This window comes from Biomphalaria glabrata, chromosome 1 (genome assembly GCF_947242115.1).
Source record: "Biomphalaria glabrata chromosome 1, xgBioGlab47.1, whole genome shotgun sequence".
NCBI classification, from domain to species: domain Eukaryota; kingdom Metazoa; phylum Mollusca; class Gastropoda; family Planorbidae; genus Biomphalaria; species Biomphalaria glabrata.
Window position 1 is genome coordinate 70,175,575 of NC_074711.1, and position 20,573 is coordinate 70,196,147.

The 20,573-nt window shown below is 30.8% G+C and overlaps 2 protein-coding genes across 5 annotated transcripts in view; one reads left to right on the top strand and one right to left on the bottom strand.

Moving 5' to 3' along the window:
* Positions 1-379: 379 nt before the first annotated feature.
* On the bottom strand, positions 380-16,638 carry LOC106072646 (dynein intermediate chain 2, ciliary-like). Of its 2 annotated transcripts, none has more exons than XM_013233063.2 (19): positions 16,511-16,638; positions 13,477-13,515; positions 12,621-12,674; positions 12,408-12,455; positions 12,118-12,198; positions 11,896-12,034; positions 10,656-10,879; positions 10,200-10,301; positions 9,851-9,934; positions 9,530-9,614; positions 8,853-9,014; positions 7,632-7,879; positions 6,869-6,958; positions 6,234-6,321; positions 5,082-5,227; positions 4,676-4,788; positions 3,612-3,711; positions 3,308-3,493; positions 380-2,367 (listed from the first exon to the last, which is right to left on the bottom strand). In XM_013233063.2, the coding sequence occupies exons 1-19, from the start codon at positions 16,538-16,540 to the stop codon at positions 2,266-2,268; spliced, it is 2,121 nt and encodes a 706-aa protein (XP_013088517.2). In that variant the 5' UTR covers positions 16,541-16,638; the 3' UTR covers positions 380-2,265. The 2 variants fall into 2 exon arrangements, with proteins under 2 accessions (XP_013088517.2, XP_013088526.2); XM_013233072.2 differs by lacking the exon at positions 16,511-16,638 and adding an exon at positions 16,319-16,439.
* A 48-nt stretch (positions 16,639-16,686) lies between these two features.
* LOC106051477 (homer protein homolog 2-like) overlaps positions 16,687-20,573 on the top strand; it is a 68,073-nt gene continuing 64,186 nt past the window's right edge. For 2 of the 3 annotated variants that reach the window (XM_056011681.1, XM_056011694.1), the window contains exon 1: positions 16,687-16,867. Coding sequence is in view for 1 of the 3 variants with exons in the window: in XM_056011694.1 (XP_055867669.1) it covers positions 16,854-16,867 (14 nt within the window). In the remaining 2 variants the exon portion in view is untranslated. Of the gene's footprint in view, positions 16,868-19,837; positions 19,889-20,573 lie in introns of all 3 variants that reach the window. The other variant, XM_056011688.1, reaches the window with a different exon arrangement.

The following is a 20,573-nucleotide window of genomic DNA, read 5'->3' on the forward strand; positions in this document are numbered from 1 at the left end:
TCCATTTATATCTAAAGAGTTGCCTTCCTTTTCTAGTTGTAACCACAAAAAGTAGTTATCTTGACATCATTATTGTATAGGTAGCAATAAGAACAAAATAACAAGAAAACTTCTGGATAATTTGTTGGGTCTAAAACAAACTCTTTATTGTTGTAGGAGTGAAACAGCGGTATATAAAATAATTTAAGTCACGAATTTTGTGCTAATAGGAATACACTGAAGAAAATGTTTCATTCAGTTATGTTTAGAATTTAAACAAGATTGTGGACCTATTAATTAGGTGAAAATGAAAACAAATGTTGAAATTAAAAAAAAATATTGAATCCACTTACCTTATTCATATTTGTAGAATTTATTTTTAAATGCCTATTTTTTTAAAAATTTTACAGTGTGATGTGAATGTGATACAAAGTGAAGAGTGAATTAATTTTGAAAGACTTCCAATGGCTTGATGAAATTTGATGTGTAATAAAAATGTCCTGCCCTAGCATTAGAACTGGTAGATAACATGTGTAGACCAAACTTTCCCATTTGAACACCTTAAAAAAGAGCTAGATCTTTTTATTAATTGATTTTTTTTTTCAGAATCTGACGTAATAATAAATGATTTTTAAAATAAATCTAATCTAGTTTGGACTTTGTTTGGTCTGAAGTGAACAGTACAATAAAAATGAATGTACAAATTAAGTTAAAACATTCAAAAATATTTTATTGGGAATGAATAATGTACATAATAAAACTGGATAATTGTGGAATTTAGTTTGTAATGATCATACCAATGAATTAGTTAATAGCAATATTGAAGCCATATCTTGAAATACATGGAATGATGTTAACATATTGCTAATAAAATATAACATCTTACAGTTTAAGGCAGTGATGCCCAAAAATACGGCCCGCCAGTGGTTCTATCAGGCCCGCCGAAACGTCGGCACAAAGTGTAGAAAATTCACTCTTCATAAAAAAAAGATTCGAGGTTGAAAAAAACCCTTACGTTAGGGCCGTCACTATTTCTATTAGTGTTACCATGACCTTTAACCTTTGTGCGTTAATGACAAGGGCCTCTGAATGTAGAATCTACCAGGAAAAGTAGATGGATCTTTAATTTTTTGTGGAACATGATAATAACACATTTGTTTTATAAAGAAATTTTGGCTGTTTAATAAAACAATAACAGATAGACGGCATGACGAAATAATATTACATTATTCTTACTTTAAGCTGTCAATATTAAACTACGCCTATAGATTGAAGGATTTAGTAGACTAGTAACCAAAAAAGAGACAAGAAATGAGTCGGTGGTAAAGCTTGCTACAATTTTGCTCACCTAAATGGAGAAATTTAGCTGTTTTCCGTAAAAAAGATTAGGGCCCTTCACTTCCATTATCCCAATCATTAGTGTATGTTTCTAATCAAATAGTTTCAGGTCAATTTCATTTCTTTTTAGTAACTTTGTCGTTGGTGCGGCACGCGACACGAGGGTCGGAAATTAAAATGGCCCGTAGGCCGAATTAGGCATTACTGGTTTAAGGTAATGAAGTTTAAATTTGTGAGCACACAATTCTATTTGAAAGAAAAGAAAAAGAATAACTGCTGATTTTTTTCATTAGTTATAAAAAAGAAACATTATCTCCCCTATAAAGGCAAACATCAACCCTTTTTTTTTTTAAAGTTCACAATTAGCACAACGATTATTTAGATCTAGATTTTTATCAAAACATCTTAATATGTAATTAAGACAAAGACCTACTTATTTCTTTTGCAGCAAAAATTATTATATTAGTATATTTATGGGGAAAAAAAGAAAAATAAGTGCACATTGAAATTTAAAAAAATTCTCATTCATTAAACTTTAAACTGAGCTAGAAAAGAGGTAACTTTATAAGCTACAAGGAGAAGAATCAAATCATTTTCTTTTATTTTGTTGTCAAATAAAGTTGTGTGTGTGTCTGTTATATACATTATTGTATTAAATTAGTGATTAAAGTATTAGAACTATACTCATAAAAAATTTCTAGCAACAGTAGTATAATTGAACTCTTGTGTTTATATTTGTAAATTAAAAACAACAACAAAACATTCAGATGATGAAGTGTTGGAATAGTTGCTAGCCTGCAATATTTCACTCATGATTTCAAATCAAAGAATAAGTTGCTCTAATGAGACAAACAATATTATTTCCTTGCTCACTAGACATGCTTGATGTCTACAACAACAAAAATATATTTTCTTGCTCACAAATGTACATAGAGTGTGTGTAATACTTTATGTTGGCTGTTCTCGCACCATAGTAAGAATTTTATCCAGTTTCTCTATTTCTCTCTGGATTTTGGTGGCTTCATCAGGAGGTGGGGCACCTTTCTTCTCCTTTAAAGATAACAAAGCAAGACAAAAATATGAAGCAAAGATGCAGAAGTAAATAATATCTGAAGCTTTTTCATTTTTATGCTAATAAAAATAATCTGTTTTAAAACATGTCTGCTTTAAATTTAGCACTGTCTTTAAATGCAAGTAAGTATTCAGTATCTAAATTCATAATTATTATTTATTTTTTTTTAAATGTTAATTTGCCGGACAACATGACGGAACAAAAGAGTCTCTCTCATGCTACAGCTCTGACTAGAAAAAAATGAAAGGACTTTGTTGCACAGCAGCCCTACAATTAAAGTTAAGAACAGATGAGATGAATTTGTTGCTACTTCTTTTTTAGACTATTTCTTCATTGTAGCTTTGTAACATGCTACTGAGTCAATTTATCTTTAATTTTACAAGCTTTCAGAATACACTGAAAAGTTCTTTTATAATTAAAATGTATTAAACATTATTGTCATGACCATTGAATTAAATGATTTAAAAATCGAATGCATTGAATATAGGCTTTGATAGTCAAACATTTTATAAATCTCAAAGTGAAATTTTTTCCCTATACAATAACAAAAAAAAAACAAAAAAAAAACAATGACATCCAATCCATTCCTATGGTAAACCAAAGTATTTGCCCAATGATGTTTGACTAATAAAGAGAGGCCAGATAAATGTAATACTTAAAAAGAAGTCTATGTAATATATTTTCAAACACAAAATAGCATTTTAATAAATCAGTTAACATAACCAATATATTATATTCTAAGTGAGGAAGTGATAGCAGCTAGAGAGAAAGCAATAAGTTTAGTTGTTTTTTTTATTAGACTTAAAAAAAACAGCAAAATCTGAATGATGCTCCCTCAATTTATTTTTAGATATAATGTATGAGCCAGTGAATGGAGTTATAGAAATCCAAAAATATAAAAATGACAGAAACACTTACAGCTTTCATCTTTCTCAGATTAGGTGAAAGTTTTAAGCTGACAATGCAGCCTCTGTCATCACCAACAATCATAATGGGGAATGTTGGGTTAAACTCGACATGAGTGAGTTTGGTTTTCTTCTTTTGGGCTACCATTTGCTCACACAGGGGCTCATATTTGTTGATATTTAGATCATACACAAATGCCTGCACAGTACAAAGCAATTTAAACATTAGTAATAATATTTCTTTTTTTCTAAATCTTCATATCATAATTCTAATTTGCTATTTGTATGATTGTAACTAATTAGACTGTTTTACTGACCTTGCCATCTGAAGTCACAGCCGCAAAAACAGTTGAAGAATAAGGTGCCCATGCCACATCACCAACTGAGTTGTTTAAGTCAAATGAAAACAAAGGCTTTCTGCAGACAGACATATGCCAAAAAAAAAAAGTTTAATGATAGACTAAGTTCAGTCAGATTATTGTTCTTATGATGGTATCAAACAGCAATAAATTCATCTATTGGAATAAAAAACTTTTAAAAGCTGCAATCTCATATTTTTTATTTGCTATATCCTATGTTATACAATTAGCAAATAAATTTTTAAGATATCATTTGGGTTTGAAAATATGGGTACTGAAATATTTTCTCAGTTGAAAAAAATAAGGAAACGTTACAATATTATGTACAGCCCAAAAATCACCATTTGTACCACTTCCTCCCCCTAGTAACAAATCATAATAAAGCTCAATACCCCCCTATCTCTCTCCTCCACTTCCCCCATAGAGTAACATAACAAGAAATTTTGAATTTTACAAAATACTTTTATCAATTAACAATTTCCAAAATTAATTTCTCATCATGGCATCAACAGAAATGATAGAAAAGTATCCATTTCTATCAGAGCTTCCATCTCATTATCTGAATTTTCAAATTTCACTCCTGTATATCCATTACACCTCATCGCCATCAGAAACAAAGACTTCATTTTGTCATTTTGTAATCAGTAGCTTTTGGTGTCAGCTTAGTAGTTGTGCTGATGCCATGCAAGTTTTGCAGCTAGGTTCCTATGGCAAAACGTTTGTTCCATTCTGTACAGATTCATTATTCAATCTTTCCTTTCAAACTTGGGTAAACTAATTGTAGCCTGCAGATTATGTAATCTTTTATGAGTAGTAGAAACTCAAAAAGAGATTTATAAACTTTATTTTCGCTTCATATCTTTGATAAATTGAGTCCACTTTGTCAAAACTCAACAGGTCTTCTGAAAGCTAAGCTAACTACTGCAAAAAACTTTAAAGCGAAGCCTTTAAATGTTACCTCCCTTTTTTTTTACTTATTAAAAAAAGAATAAAATTTATAAAAGTTAAACACAATTTCTCACCTGTTTTCATTATTGTCATGTTTCACCATAGGATCATGCATTTCCCAGATTTTGACAGTCCAGTCAGCACTGCATGTGATAAATATTTTAGGATGAAATTTATTCCAACACACCTGAAGTAGACAATTTAAAAAATTAAAAAAAAAGAAGACAGGAATGTAACTAATTTTTGCAAGCACAGACAATTTTATAAGAATAACTCAGCTTTAGATTTAGGTTTTAAGTAGAGTTTTTTCTTTTTAAACACTTAAGTTATTTTTCTCTGTAAATACACAATATCAAATATAAATTTAAAGAAAATCAAAATAATGATAGAAAATAAAATGAAATTATTTTAAAGTGATTGAATAATTAAGCAAATAACAATAAGAATGTAATCAATCTAGTTGTTTTTTTTAGGTACAACCTTGTAAACAGCCATATTGTGGGCATGGATAGTGTCAATAAAGTGGCTTGTGTAAGATTTTGAGCAGATATGAACTTTGCCCTCTTCCGTGCCAACTAGGAACAAATAATCTTTCTGCTGATGGAAATCAAAAGCTGTACCGCAACCTAGTTGGAAGAACGAAACTTTTTAAAATCATGTGTTACAAGTGCTTGAAAACTTTTATAAAAACAAATCTAGTTAAAAATTCATATTTGATGTATACTGTTAAAACTGTGGTGGTGATGTGTAGCCAGCTGACACAAATTGTCTCAGATCAGCGTTAGACAAGTGGTCAACCATGACGAATAGAGACAGTCAACTGTAATGACTGGCAAAGTTTCAAGAAACATCTATAGTGAACACAACTCAGGCCATTCACATCCTATGTAGTCATGTGATCAACCAGAATGGTCAAATAATGTTCTGTTAGTTTTTGGAAGACCAGCGGGGACCCTATATAAAATGCAAAGGTGTCACAGTTAAGATGGTTCACTAAAGAAGGCTTGGTTCAGCTCAGTGTGGTTCAGCAGTGTGGTTCAGCTCAGTGTGGTTCAGCAGTGTGGTTATGTACAGTGCATTATGATGGTTCCATGAGAAGTGTAGCCAAGACTCCTCACAAGTATGAAATGATGTCTTGATCTTGATCTGTGATCAAGTCTGACACAATGAGCCCAGTGTGTGAAGTCAGTCCAGAACTGTGGAACCCAGTGCAAGTCTGGGACAAAGCAGAGAGGCCATTGAAGTTTGATACTGTGGTACAAGATACAGCTGAGCAGTTATCTTTGGTAAAGCTTTTGAAGTGAAGTACAGTCAGTGGTACGTTATTGTCAATTGTAGAATATTAGCTGTGATTTATTGGACATTAAAGTGCTATATTACTTTGGAGCCCTGAGATGTCAAGTTCTGTCAATACATACATTTCAGACATTACTTCAGAAAAGAAAATTATTTCATCTCAACTCAAACCTTCTACAAGACATAAGGGGATGATTTGCCCTCTTCCGTGCCAACTAGGAACAAATTGAAAACTATTCAAAATGCATACCACATGACTATGCAGTTATCCATACATACACTGCCTTCCAATATTGACAGGAAAAAGGAATCAAATAAAAAAAGTAAATGTCTTACCTGTTGTGGGTACTTTAATACCATCAGGTCCTTCTGCTGATACATCAGGTAAAAGAAGTTTTATAACATCTTGAAATATCATTTCATTCTGTATGAATTCAAAACAAACGTATTAGTACAAGTTATACTTAAACAGTTTAAGAGAATAACAAAAAAAAAATATATATATAATTCAAATGATGAAACAACAATAAAAAACAACATTAAATTTTTATATGTTTTGAAGAAAAACAAAAACTTCCTTCCTTCCTTTACATGTTTTTACTATTACAACTAAGCATTGCAGACTGTTTCTATTATAAAAAAATTGGAGAACTAAAATAATTTCTTTTTAATGCAATTTTTAAAGAATTATAATAAATGTATGCACTTAAATAATAATACATGTATCAAAATAAGATTTTTAATACTATACATGGTAACTACTTAATTACTAATATCTTTTTATTTAAAGTATATTTTTATACTTTACAGAAATATATGGCAAGATATGACAAACTATTTAATATAAATATAAAGATTATACACAGTAACCATACAGCACTTTTTAAATAAAAGTAAAATATTATCTTTAATATTTTAAAGTACAACTCATTTTTTTTTCTAGTTGGCGCTATTTAAGAAATTTTGATTACTTTGAGAATTGTCCACAGACAAATGCGTCCATCTGAAGATATTGAGTAAAAATTCATATTATTGTCTGCATCATCTTTTTGCCAGCGAACCTAAAAAAATAAATTTTGAAATTTTATATTTATACAACAACAGCTTACAAGAATCTAATCTTAGCCTGCTATTACCAAACAGATGTCTTGTAAGGAAATTATTGTCTTTTGCATATGTTCTATACTATATAACTATTACCTATGAATATGCTAAAATATCTATAATATTTTCTAGTTCAAGTAGTTAATATGAAGGTTGAAACATATTCCTGAAGAAGTTCGCTGATAGTCTTCCATTGTATTTATATCCTCTCTAATAAGATTCTCCATTGTACAAGAAGTAACAAGAAGTTTCTATTGGAAAGATGCTTGCTTATTTTTAACTCCTTTTATTATTTTTAGTACAATGTGAAATTTTCAGTTGTTTCTTAAAACTCTGTTTATACATCCTAAGCAACATTAACCTAGGCCTTGAGGCTTATTATTAGAGTGACACACTTACAATTAAAATTGTTTTCTTATATAAAAATTGCTATATTCAGAAAGTTTTTTATAATAATGAATTTGAAATAGTTTGTTATGCAACAACCAAATTTGCAGCCACCATTTATTATGCCACTTATTTTGCAAGCATTAATTAAAAAATTTCTCCCATGTGAACCAATTATTAGTCTATGAAAAATAATAAGGTAGGCCTAATCATAATTATCATAAAAGATAATGATATACTTACTTGCCATACAGGATCTGTGTGTTTCCCATTTTTGGCAGTGCACCTGTGAATGGGACCTTCTTTCTTTTCAACAGCACTAAACACTGCAACACTGCCATCATAGAAACCAGCAGCTATTAAATGTGGATGTTGGGGGTGGATATCAAGGCACATAACTCCACTGTCAGTCTCAAAGTAGCATTCTGGGAAAGAGGGATTCTTCAAGGTCCAGAAAATAATCAGACCATTTCCTTGTTTCATGAAATCATCTAAATTCAAATAAGAAATAAATACAACTTAGACATTGATTGTATTTCCTTCTGTTATTTAGATCATTGTAACATGTAATTATCTATCTAGTTTATTATAAAAACACAACTATTAAATTATTTTTAAATACTAAAGCTTCATGGCAGGTCCAAATTCAGGATGAGAAAGGAAGAGGGTTTGGTGTGGAGGTAAATTAAAGAAAGTAAATAAAAGACAGCTAGCATTTGTGTGGAATGACTAGCACAATACAAGCCACCTGTATTTTTCCTGACTGAGCACAGAGACTTTTATCCAGGCCTTCAATACAAAGTATACATCTCAGTCAAGAAAGCCAAGACCTTCAGATCAAAAGCTAAATACTTATTTAAACAAACTATTTCTTAATTGATTTCTTTTCCAATAGCAACCCTAACATGCACCATCAATTGATCATATTAAATAAAAATAAATAAATATATATTTAAATGATATTTAAATGGCAATTATATCATTGCAATTATAATTACAAGAGTTGATCAAATGTGTGCCAAAGTCTTATTATGTTATAAATTAAATTTTGAAATGTAAAAGAGAAAAGAAAGGTACTTAACTCTACCAGACCTGAGCCCCTGAAATTCTGTCCCCTACACCTAAACTGCTGAAAGTCACACCCCACTTATCTTACTATCTTTCAAGCTCTAGATCTATAAAAAAATCACAATTTTTCTTATCAATTGATCCCTCACAGTAAAAGCATTCTTTTTAGTTAAATTCTAACTCCCAAGAGTCTAAATCAACTTAAATATCCTTCAACTTTATGTTTATTACACCTTTTCATATCAAACCACACCAATTTAACGTAAACACATGGAGGCTAATATTCTTCATAAAATAGGCAGAATGTATAGTAGGCTACCATTTAAGAAATCACCCAAAAAGTGGTACACTGGTCTGATAGTGCTAAAGCTAGAAGAGTTTATGTATTCTTCTTACAAGATCCACATGAAACTGCAAACAAATCCTTATACATTGGTGACCAACAAACAGAAGTGATTGCCAATTTCTTTGCTTTCTCAAAGGAAAATTTCCACAAAGGAAGCAGTGTGCCCTCTTGATCTCTGTATTCATCAGACACATCCTCCCAATATTTGAAGTCTGTAGAGAAAAGATGTCTAACTCAGAAAAATATAGTCTTAAAATATTTTATACTAATTGAATCAGGTGTTTTCTTCATGTAATGATTCCTCATATGTTGCTGAAATTAAAAAATGTTATTTAAAGGAAAATTATAATAAAAATTTATATATTTGGTTGATTTCTTGATTTTAAAAAAATATTTTGATTCTTTTCAACTGATAATTTAAATAAACTTACATTAAATTATAAAAAAAAAAGCTACATTAATGTAAACAATTTTATAGAAATAGTTTAGGTAAACATTTTCAATCATTTACATATCCAATATTTTTAATTGATTAGATATTTCAAATTTAAAATCTAATTTCCAACATTATTTGTCATAAAAAAAAACAACAACTTAAAAATAACTAAATATTACTTATCATTAACCATTTTCATTATGGCTTTGCTAGGTTTCATCATCATTTTAAATGTCATACTAGACAAAAGTACAGTATTTAATTAATACTAATGGTATAATGTCTGTTTACCCTGAGCAATATCATCATAAGTATTCTGGTTTATCATGCGCTCAACAATTTTCGCAGCACTCTCAATCCTTGTAATGTCATCACTCTGAAACATTATAATATCAGTAATATTAATTGATCACTTATTTTGCAGTGTTTTTATTATGATAACTCAAATTAAGTATAGTGTTATTTATTTTTAAATCTCTAAATTAAATAAGATTTATATGAGTATAGTTCTGCAGTTATATCTGCCGTACAGAAGTTCATTGTAGTAGCTTAAAAAAGGCCTACAAAAGGGTGACAGCCTAAAAAAAAACCAACATATACTAATGAGCTTACTGTTGATTCAGACATAGTAAACTTCTTCTTAGTTCTGCCTTCATCCTTTCTGCCTGGTACAACTTTTTTTTCTTTTGTTTTTTCCTGACAAGAGTAAAGGTTTAATGAAAAACAAACTGTTGTATAACAAAAGGAGAATGTATATTGTTTTATCTTTTCGATGGCTTTATGGAGCTCATTTATAGATAAGTACAAAGAAGTACAAACTAGTAAATATGTTTAAATTTTTATATAAAAAAAAATTATGTATATAAAGGTCTTAATTAAAAATTATAATGAACACATAGGTCTTTCTAAATGTTCTTCGAAAAGGAATGTCTTAAAGGGTCTTTGTATATATAATAAGCACCTGTTTCTCAAAGTCTTCTTGATAGGCATCATATATTTCCCACTGAGTGACATTAGAAGCAAAGGAAGCTCTAGGTGGGGGTTCTGTAACAGTGCCACGGTCCTGAACAAATGAAAAAAAAAAGTTAAAATTGTAAAAGATTTAATTAATTTTAAATTATTTCAAAGAAAAATATTTCTCTATTTTTGTGATGGGTTATGGATCTCAGTGCTAAAGTATTCAACCATTTAGGCATCTCTATTATTTTTGAAATATATTGTGGTTATTGATAATTACTTAGAATGTTGAACTGCTTTACATTAATGCAATTTTTTTTAAAATATTAATTATGATTCAACAACACTTCCTTCATTTTCTAAGCAAAGTTTTTTTGTTTTTTTTAAATTTCATTTTTTTTATAATTGTACTTATAATGTGTACTCATTTAAATAAATATTGTATCAGCTAATTACCCACCCTGTAAGGATTGTTGTATGTCTGTGAAGCTCTTTCACTGAAGTTGAACTGATTTGTTAATTTCTTTTCTACAGATCTAACTTTAGCTTTAGGTACAGTTGGAGCTGCCCCGTCTTCACCTGCATCCTCTTTGGCTTCACCATCAGCTGCACCTTCATCACCACCTTCATCTACAGCTGTAATTCCAGCTGCAGCAGAAGTTGCCTCTTTGATTTCTGGAGCATCTTTATAAATGAAAAAAAAAACAATCTGGTTAAGGGGGAGGTAACCAGCAGACAAAAAGAAAAAAGATAACTCAAATTCACCAAGAGCGGACAATGGCTGTCTCCAATCTCAATAATTATTAATCCAAAATTTTAATTCCCTAATAATTTTATGCATTTTATATTATGGCATAAAATGTCATAAAAATACTCAATGGAAAGGTGTTTTTTACATCTTAATATTGGACAGTTTTAAGTCATTTCTTCCAAGCTTATTTGTATAAGACATTTAAACAGACTTAAACTGCAAAATCCTTAAATTTGATTATATATAAAAAAGAGAAATATGATAAAGGTTTAGACCCTAGTGCATTGACCATGCTATAGTAGCATGGTGAAGTACTCACATAAGCTAAATAGTAATAATAATACGTTACAGCTTAGCCCAGAACTAAGCTAAGAGGAGCTTTATATATTGATTACTATAGCACTTTTGAAACTGCAAGGCATGCCTACCTAGGAAATGCTGACTTGGGGAGAGATGTGGAGGAGGTTGTTTTTTTTTTGTTAAGGACAAAAAAATTATTTTTATTTGCAGTGTAATTAAATATTCACTTTTGAGTATTAATCACACCCATTAATACCAACGTTTAACAAATCAAATTCCGAAATTAAGTGACATCCTTTCATCTTCTAAATAGGACCTTTCATACTGGTTTCACAAGAGGTCTGCAAGAAAATGAATTCAAAATTTCTGAAGAAGGAATTTTACTGTTTCTGTCAATCTGATTCTGGAATCAATTTATACTCAACATTTTTTATCTTACGAATGTACATTTTTTTTGTTATAGGGTGCTAGCAGAGGTGTCCCTAGCCTAAGTTTGAGAAACACTAAGTTACTTTTACTTATATTGAAGTAAGTCCTAAATATTATAGCGCCATAGTATCAATCAAATTAGACACTAAATATGTAAATGTACTATCTTCAGAAGATGTATATAGTTCACTGCCTTCAATAAATACATATTGTTAACTACCTTCACTATCCTGAGACTGTTTCCCATATCTGTTTAGCTGTCTTCTAGCTTCTTCTGATTCCTTATGTAAGAGATTCCCATCCAGAGAGAAATGAATAGCCAGTTGGTCAACACTGGACATTTGTTTAAATTGTCGCTCCTAAGAAAAGAGAATTTGTAAAAATCTAAAAAATGATAACGTTAAACAGTTGATAATTTAAGAAAAGAAAACAATATATCTACCTTGAAGCTGTAGCGTACGATGTTTTGGGGTGCATGGGGATTGTTGGCAGTTAATATCCGAGTAAACTCCTCTTTTAATTCCTTAAAAAAATGTTAAAGCGCAGAATAAAAAAAAGTATTTATAAGTTAGCATTCACTATTTATAAATTTACTAATATATCATTTTCTAAAACAAATTTAGTTTTAAATTATTTTCAGATCAACATTTCATTTTTAGTATTAGTGAAATACAGCATAATGCACATACACAACATATACACAAAACTAAAACATTTGTAGTAGATACTAACAGCATCTGTAAGATCCAACTGGTCTTCTGGCTTCACCAAGGCTTTAGTCTGCAAATAAATTAATCAGTTCAAATTTTAAAACATTTGGGAAGTATTTAGATTTTCTACCTTTTCCAACAAATGTTGTGTTAATAAAATAAAATTGTTTTAAACGTTAATATTTGAAGATTAGCTTTGGGTCTTTCAAAAAAACTTCAAATGCAGAACTTTTACCTGCATCCAATCATCTGGCTCTGCAGCATCACCTGTATCTGTCAAGTCATCCTCCTTTAAATTATAAAAAAAGAATAAAATTATAATTGGTATTTGAAAACTACAATGGTTTTCTACACTATGTTTGGCTAAGGTATTTCATTTTTAAGTTACAGTGGAAGTCATGAGGCACAGCTCTGCAGCAGACAAAAATATTTTTTCCCTCTTTTTTTGTTTGTCTCACTGAAATATTGTCAGCAGAATAAAGATATCATGACTGTGAGAAGTACATGGGTGAGAAAGATTGATGATAATGATTTGAATTATTTACATCTTATCTAATATCAGCTATGCATTAGAAAATAGATGCAGCTAATGTTCAAAGCCAAATCACATTTGGAATTTGCACTTTGGAATTACATTATGAAATGTAAAAACTTTGTCACATAGCTCATGAGTCCTAAATTTATTTAAAAAAAAAACAACAAGCAAAATAAACAAAGCTTATCTAAAGGTGAAGAACCCCGTCCATAATGTACAAGTTGTTTCCCTCATTCTTGTTTGAAGTATTAACTTGAGAATGGGTGATAATTATTTAACAATTTGATGTTAACCATTATTTTAGGGGATAAACCCAACAAATTTAATTAGTATTAGTTTTCCTTGTTGTTATTAAAAGAAATAATGAATTACCAGTAATTAATTGTCTAATTGGTTACTTTTTTTTTATTGATTTATGTCTTGCTTATGTCAATGAATAATTGTGCGAAGTTTCAACTTGACCCAGGAATGGGTGTGGGAGAAATAATGTGTGCACACTTTTTACTAGACAGACAGACAAACAAAGTGAGTTGATATAAGCTTTGTAATGACTTACTCCTCTCTTTGACCTTTTTCTTTCAACAGATTGGTTAGCCTGGAAATAGTTTTAGAAATCATAGTTACTCATTATTTTTTTGTAATATTGAGATTAAAACTTAAAAGTCTTAAGAAACAAATTTAGTGCTAAATAAAATTAAAAAAAAAAAAATGAATTGCAGAAATTTGGCCTAATTTTTTTTTTAAGCACATTTGGTAATTCTAGCATTAAAAAATTTAATTCAAAGTCACATCAGCTGCCATTTAGAATTTTTTCATTGAGGTGATTTTATGTTTGAATTACTAAAGCCTTTAAATAATCAAAATTGTGTTAGAAGACTTTAGGCCCAATTTTAAAATGATTTTATGCACAAAAGTACAAAACTTTAATCATGAACTTTTGTTTTATTTTCAGCCATGTGAAGTAGAGAGCACATGCACTTTGGTGGTCAAGTAGTGCAGCCCAGTAGATCAAGCAAAAAAGTCTTGACTTTCTTTAATGTATTAGTCTATTCAATAACAATAATAATATTTATAGCTTTTATGTAGCTCTACTTTCATGCTTACAACATGCTCAGAGCACTTTGGTTCAATCTCATTTGTGGACCAGTGGGAGGGGGTATCTGGGAGAAGGTTTTTTTCATGCTGCCTTTAGGAGCTCATGCAGTAAACACAACTCTGCTTGAGTCGGGTGTCAAACCTCGAGCCCCCTTCATAAGTAGCCAAGACAAGCCAATATAATACAAACAATGTTTGTTTGTAAGATGTTTTTCATGTGTAAAATGTTTTTTTCTGATGTTCTGCAGGATAATGGGATGGCATTTGTTTGAACCCAGGAACATCGAGATTGCCAAACAACAGTTCAGCATGCATACATCATGACCAGGCAACCACTCTAATAAAAGAAGAGTAAACTTGCATACTTTAATAGAGTTACCAGACACATTCGAACCCAAAGGAGGACAAAAAAGAGAACAAAGTTTTACAAAGGAGGACAAAAAAAAACAATAAAAAAACTAGGCTTATATTTTTATTTTTTATAAGGGACATATTTTTCAATGAATCAAGACACTGTTTATTTCCGTTTATGTCCACAGTTAATTTATCAGCAAAAACACTCTCACATTGGATTTATGACCAGGAATAAAAAAAAAAATTCACAAATTTTGAGTCAGTCTGAGTTACAAGTTTCATTAGAACAGATTTGTATATACAAACAGCACTGTTATAAAAAATGTGTTATCTCTCTGTCCTGCAAATAACTTCAATTGCAGTACTGGTCTAATAATTTAACATTGTTGACATCAATACCTCTTTCCTTTAGGTACTGAATGCATAGCAATATTTTAATATATTTTGAGCATCTAGCAAAAGCACTGGAATTTCTAGAATGGTACCATCTCTTTTTCAAATATTCAGTACACTTTTGGTATGTAGATTGAATGTGTATCACAGATGCCACATATTCCTTTTTGTAGCCTTTCTTCACAAACTTTTTCAGAAATCTTTATTTGATCTGATAATTCACATCTCCTCTTTATTTTACTACTAGCATTAGGAAACTATTTGGAGAGCTCCCTGATTTGAAAACCACTGCACAGTTCATCTCAAATATTGCTCTAGTCATTTGAATCCTTCAACATAAAAATGAGAACGAGGAAGAACAAGAAGACTGCTAGCACTAATGACCTCTTGCAGTAGTAGAACAAGTATCACTCATCTAATAGAGCACTTTTTCATGTGACTATAAATTAAGTGTCCAGCCCTATTATGGAATCTGGAGAGACAATCTTGTCCTCATATAATGCAGTTAAAGGTGGCATGGAATTTTATTTTGGTAGTAGAGGGACCAGTTATTTTTCATTTTGAAAGATAATGCCAATGCTTTTTTTTGTCTGTCTGTTTATAGCTTTCTTTGTCACATCTCCAGCCTTACAGTGTGATCTAGGGCTATATATAATATGTCTTCCCAGTAGTCAACATCAATGCCCATTGTATTGGGGTCCCAGAGAGGAGGATGTGTATTTTTTTTTTTTGAGCACATTGCGATGACTTTTGGGATATTATTGTCCTCCATCCGGTGGATATAACCAAGCCATCAGAAGTTGAATTGTCTGATGATTGTTAAGATTCAGGGAAGACCTATTAGAGTGAGTATCTCAGTGTTTCTTGTAATTTGATTTTCACGTGCATTTATCAACCACTCATGCTGTGAAGCTTTAAATCTTTTAAATTTTTGTTAAGAAAGTGTTAATATTTAAGCCAGAAATTAAATAATATTAAAGATTATATGCCATTGTAGTAAAGTACAGTGAAAAAGCCTTTAGTATAATGCCAGCTGGATAGAGGACATGAGCCCAAAAAGGAGGAAATAGCCTACTTTTGCGGACATTTGGTAACCCTAATTTTAAACAGTTTCAGCCAGATCACCTCACAGGATTAAATTAAGAAATGAAATTAAACGCTTCTAATAAAGTCTCATAGGTTACTTGCTGGGGGATGAAAAGGAGCAGAAGCCAATTAGATCCAAATTTTGAGGTTGCCATGATGTATGTATTTTATTTTTTTAAATTTAGTTTTAAGTTGAATCTAATCTATACACTAAAAGGATTATAAGGTTTTAAGAATTAGTGAAAAGGGGGGTAAAAAACTATGCCCCTTTCATTAACTATTATAATTAATAGTTAAAATTAAATTATTCATGGAGCATGGCCCTATCATTATGATTATTGACATTGATTAATATATTATAAAAGGGCAAGATCTGGTGGATCTAGATCTATATAATAAAATAAAGATCATCATTTGTTATTTATTTTCGTTCAGGATACATAAGAGTCTAATATCAGAATCTATTTTACCATTGCAATTTAGTTAATTCTGTGGACACAATAAAATAGAAAATGTGACAAATCTTTGATTCTTTCTTTTGAGTTCTGTATTTTTTTCAGTTATCTTTATTTAAAAAAAACAAGATCTAAATTCTAGTGATCACAATATGTGCATCAAAGTGCAGCCTCTTTGATTTTTAGAGGATATTCCCGAATAAATACCTTAGCTTTGGGTTGTTGTTTTTGTGGCATCTTTCTTTTCAAGCTGGGTAAGAAGTTTTGCCACTCAGAAAGGCCTCGTCTCCATACAAAACAGGAAGTCTCTTAAAAGTTACTAATAGCAACGAAAATATTCGGCAAGAGTTATCTTTTTTTTTCCATTAGCAGATCAAAACTTCCGGTTTATAAAAACTATTTTTTAGCAGTTCTGTGTCTTTATGATTCTAGATCTAAAATCTAGAACTAGATCTATGTCTAGATCTTACCAGAGTAGACCTAGACTATATGACTTTAAATGCGTTATTAGATTCTTATCTAGGTCTATATCTAGTAAAGCATTTGTTTGATGGCGACGATTGGGTGAGTTTTGTTTTAAATCGAACCTCATAAGACAAGTACATGACATAACTAAACTAATCAATTCTAGTCACTAGTGACTTGACTAGTAAATTACTTAAAATAGTCTAGATCTAATTTCTAAAATCTAAATTGACTAACTAAACTAACTTCACTAAACTAAAAGTCTAAATTACTAAATAATAATGAGTAAATACTAAAATAGTCAATAGACTCTTATTATAGTATAGAGTAGAGTGAAAATACTAGTATACAATACTAGACTAGATCTACACCTAGTAATAGTATTATTACTTACTAGTAATTAGTAATAGATATGTATTCTTTTTATTACTAAAATATTTACTAATCAGAAGAAGCAATCACTTAAAATCAGGAATCACACACTCACAGGCTTTAACTTGAATCTTGTGAAATCTTGTGTTTGATCTAGAATAGTTCATTTGTGGTCATTACATCTTTATTTTGATATTTAATATGAAACTAGCATGCTGTATAATGTGCGTGTCCATTTTCCAATGATTTTCCTTTGATTCAATGTACATTTTTTGAGGTAGGTCTTGACAGTTTGTATCCTGACTCCATTGAGAAAGCCTTCTGTTGCTTACCTCCCTTTAGGTGTTAATTTAGGAAGTGGACTATCAGACATATGGATATGTCCATCCAATTATAGTTTAGACCTTTTTGCTTTGGCATGAATGCTGTCCATCTGCAACTTGTGCAGAATGATTTAGAATGTGTTTATACTCATGTGTGTCTTTTTTTAAAAAAAAAACTTTTCCTCTTATTCACTTTTTCACTACGATGTAATGTTTTTATATAAAATGTTCTTTTGCCATGACTATATCAACATTTAAGGTGGCTGTGCAGTTTGATCTAATGGTAGAGATGTCATTAATTTTTAGCATGTGTTGCTACTAAACTATACCCTATTTTCACTACTAAATATGATTTTTTACTCTTCACAGCTACTGATTTAAATAAAGTATTAAAAACATTGATCTATATAATTTACTTACTTATATATTAATGTTAAATTTTAAAGGAAGCGTTTCGAAAGAACACATTTTTATTTTTAAAAAAGTCTATAGAAGAGCAGGATGAGCGGAGGGAGGGTAGGATTTAAATGTCTTAGATAAATGGTTATACATCATTTCATATATAGTAAACTGTAAGGTTGTTATTGCTGAAGTGGAAATAGATTTAAGCACTCTCTCTCTCTCTCTCTCTCTCTATATATATATATATATATATATATATATATATATATATATCTTTTCTATAGCTTATGCTTATAGCATGCTCTGAGTGCTATGGTCCAATCTCATTTGGGGGTGGGGGGGGGGGTGGGGGTGGGGGAGAGAGCTATCTGCACTCACACAACTCTGCCTGAGTCGGATGTTGAGCCACGAGCCCCCTTCATAGGTAGCCAAGCCAAGTTCAAGCCTCTTGACCATGCTTCCCAGTACCTTTAAAATGCTTCAAATGGCAAAAGCCTCTGACAACCAGTATAAATCCTGGCCTTCATGTGTTGTTCAGATAGTGAGTCCAAATAAATAACCAAATAAGGGGTAAAGGCAGGTATACCTTCAGCAAAAACCTGGGCAGGTGGACTTCGTTAACCCTAATTAACTATCCACTGAGGAGATGGAAAACTATGAATCCAAACCTCTGCTGCATTGCTACTAAACCCAATAAATGGAAATGTTTTGGGAGTCAAACTTGAGAAAGAAAAAGGAGCTGGTGACATTTGGGTAGCTTGTGACAAACTGTTCTACATTCTGGTAAACCTTGCAGAGATGCTGACCCCTAAGTTTATCTGCTATTGCTCTCATTTGGACCTTACAAGTTTGAGAACTGCTGTGTGGGTGACAGTATTCTGACCACAACTTATGCCTAGGCTCTCATTTGGTCCTTCACTAGATGAGTCCTAATATAATCACTGAGCTTGTAACTAGCAAACAGCTTATTTTAAATAATTTCTTTTGCATTAAATTCTGATCTTTGCCTAATTTCTTCTTTTACCAGCTTGACATTCATGAGTTATTCCCTTGTTTGTTTTTTGAAATGTTTACTGTTTACAGCAACTACTTTCAATATTTTGTCTAATTTAGTCTACAGAGTACCTGATTTATTTTAAAGACTGTAACAGAAATGACATTTAAATGACATTGCATGCTTTATTATTTTATCTTATATGATGCAGATGTTACTTTTAAAAAGAAGATGATTATGTCCTACGCATCATGCATTTAGTCATGCATATTAACCAATGACCTAAACTCCGCCAAGTCACTGGTTTTCCTGGCTAGCTCAGGCAACCCATTCTATGCTCTAATAGCGCTAGGGAAGAAGGAGCTTTTGTACAAATTATTTAGGATTTCACTTACTTCTATAGCGGAGTTCCCTTTTTTATATCCAAGACTAATGATTGCATAATCCACATTTCATTTACATGTTAAAAGAACAAGAAAATATTTTTTAAATACTTTAAAAAAACAAAGCTTATATTAAGCGTACTTGTATCAATTAGTTTGGATCAGTCATGTAATTAAATTTGTAATAGATCTAGACTAACAATTTAAAAAAAAAAAACATTTATAAAAATAATAAATGTATTTTTTGTTTAAAAAAAGGGGATGACCTGAATTCGAACTTGTGGGCTAAAGCCTTCTCAGGCTTCTCAATCCAAAGCGATAGCCACACTGCTATCAAAAAGTCTATGAACATGGAAGATATTATAGTTATCTTTTGTTTCTATTTCATGGTTGTGTTCACTAAGCCTTAGTCGGCAGCCTAATATAAAGGGGACTAATTTAACTCATATCAACACTTCAGTCAGTTACTATTTCTTTCCCTTGTTTGAGATACCTAACAAAGTAATTTATTACTGATAGTTAATTAACTAATTTTTTTTTTTTTTTATTGATTCTCATGTTGTCAGGTAAAAGAAATAATTCTGTAAAATTTCAGATTGATAGGAGAAATAACATGTACAAACTTTTTGCCAGACAGACAAACATAGTGAGTTGATATAAGCTTTGTAATCAATAAAAGCAATTTCTTCAATACTTCCTTATATTGAATGTTTAAATTTCTTCTTCTATTTATTGCAATTAAAACAAGAATTATGTCAACTTAATTATGCCTGTAAATGACTAAATCATGTGCGGCATGAAAATAACTTTTGTGTAGACCCTTTTTTATTTAAATTATGAATCAATCTAGAAGTTTTTTGTTGTTGTTTTATTATGATTATTTTTTTATCTTGCACATATTTCTTTGATGGCCATTATACAAAAGATATTACACATTCAAATCATTCATTTAGTGATAATCTGAGGGCTTTAAATAATTTTTTTATGGCTTTTTTAAAAAAAAAAAAAAACATAAGTGACCTGTTGCCTGCTTGGAAAAATGTTGAATAAAGCATTACTTGTTACTCTTGCCACAAGACAATATTTTTTATCTGGCTAAAATTTTTTCTATGATCAGACTATGGGGCTTGTGCTGGTCTAGACAATGCAGCCCTTATCTTATCTTTGTTCATTTGTTTTAATGAGAGTTTGGACATTTTTCAGCTTTGGTTGCATCTTTCCTTAAGCCTGCCACCTTTTTGTTGTCAATCAGATGTGGTTAAGACTTAAAGTTCCCCTTGTGACAAGCCTACTTGTGCATGTTTTGACATTTCTAGATTCAGGTGTTTAGG

What these genes read in the sequence shown, in the direction of transcription:
- LOC106072646 (XM_013233063.2), bottom strand. Translation starts at nt 16,540, where the DNA reads ATGCCACAAAAACAACAACCCAAAGCTAAG. An exon ending in GAAAAAGGTCAAAGAGAGGA is followed by an intron (nt 12,675 to 13,476) that starts GTAAGTCATTAC and finishes TATAATTTAAAG; the next exon opens with GAGGATGACTTGACAGATAC. An exon ending in TGCAGTTTCATGTGGATCTT is followed by an intron (nt 7,880 to 8,852) that starts GTAAGAAGAATA and finishes ATTTGAATTTAG; the next exon opens with ATGATTTCATGAAACAAGGA.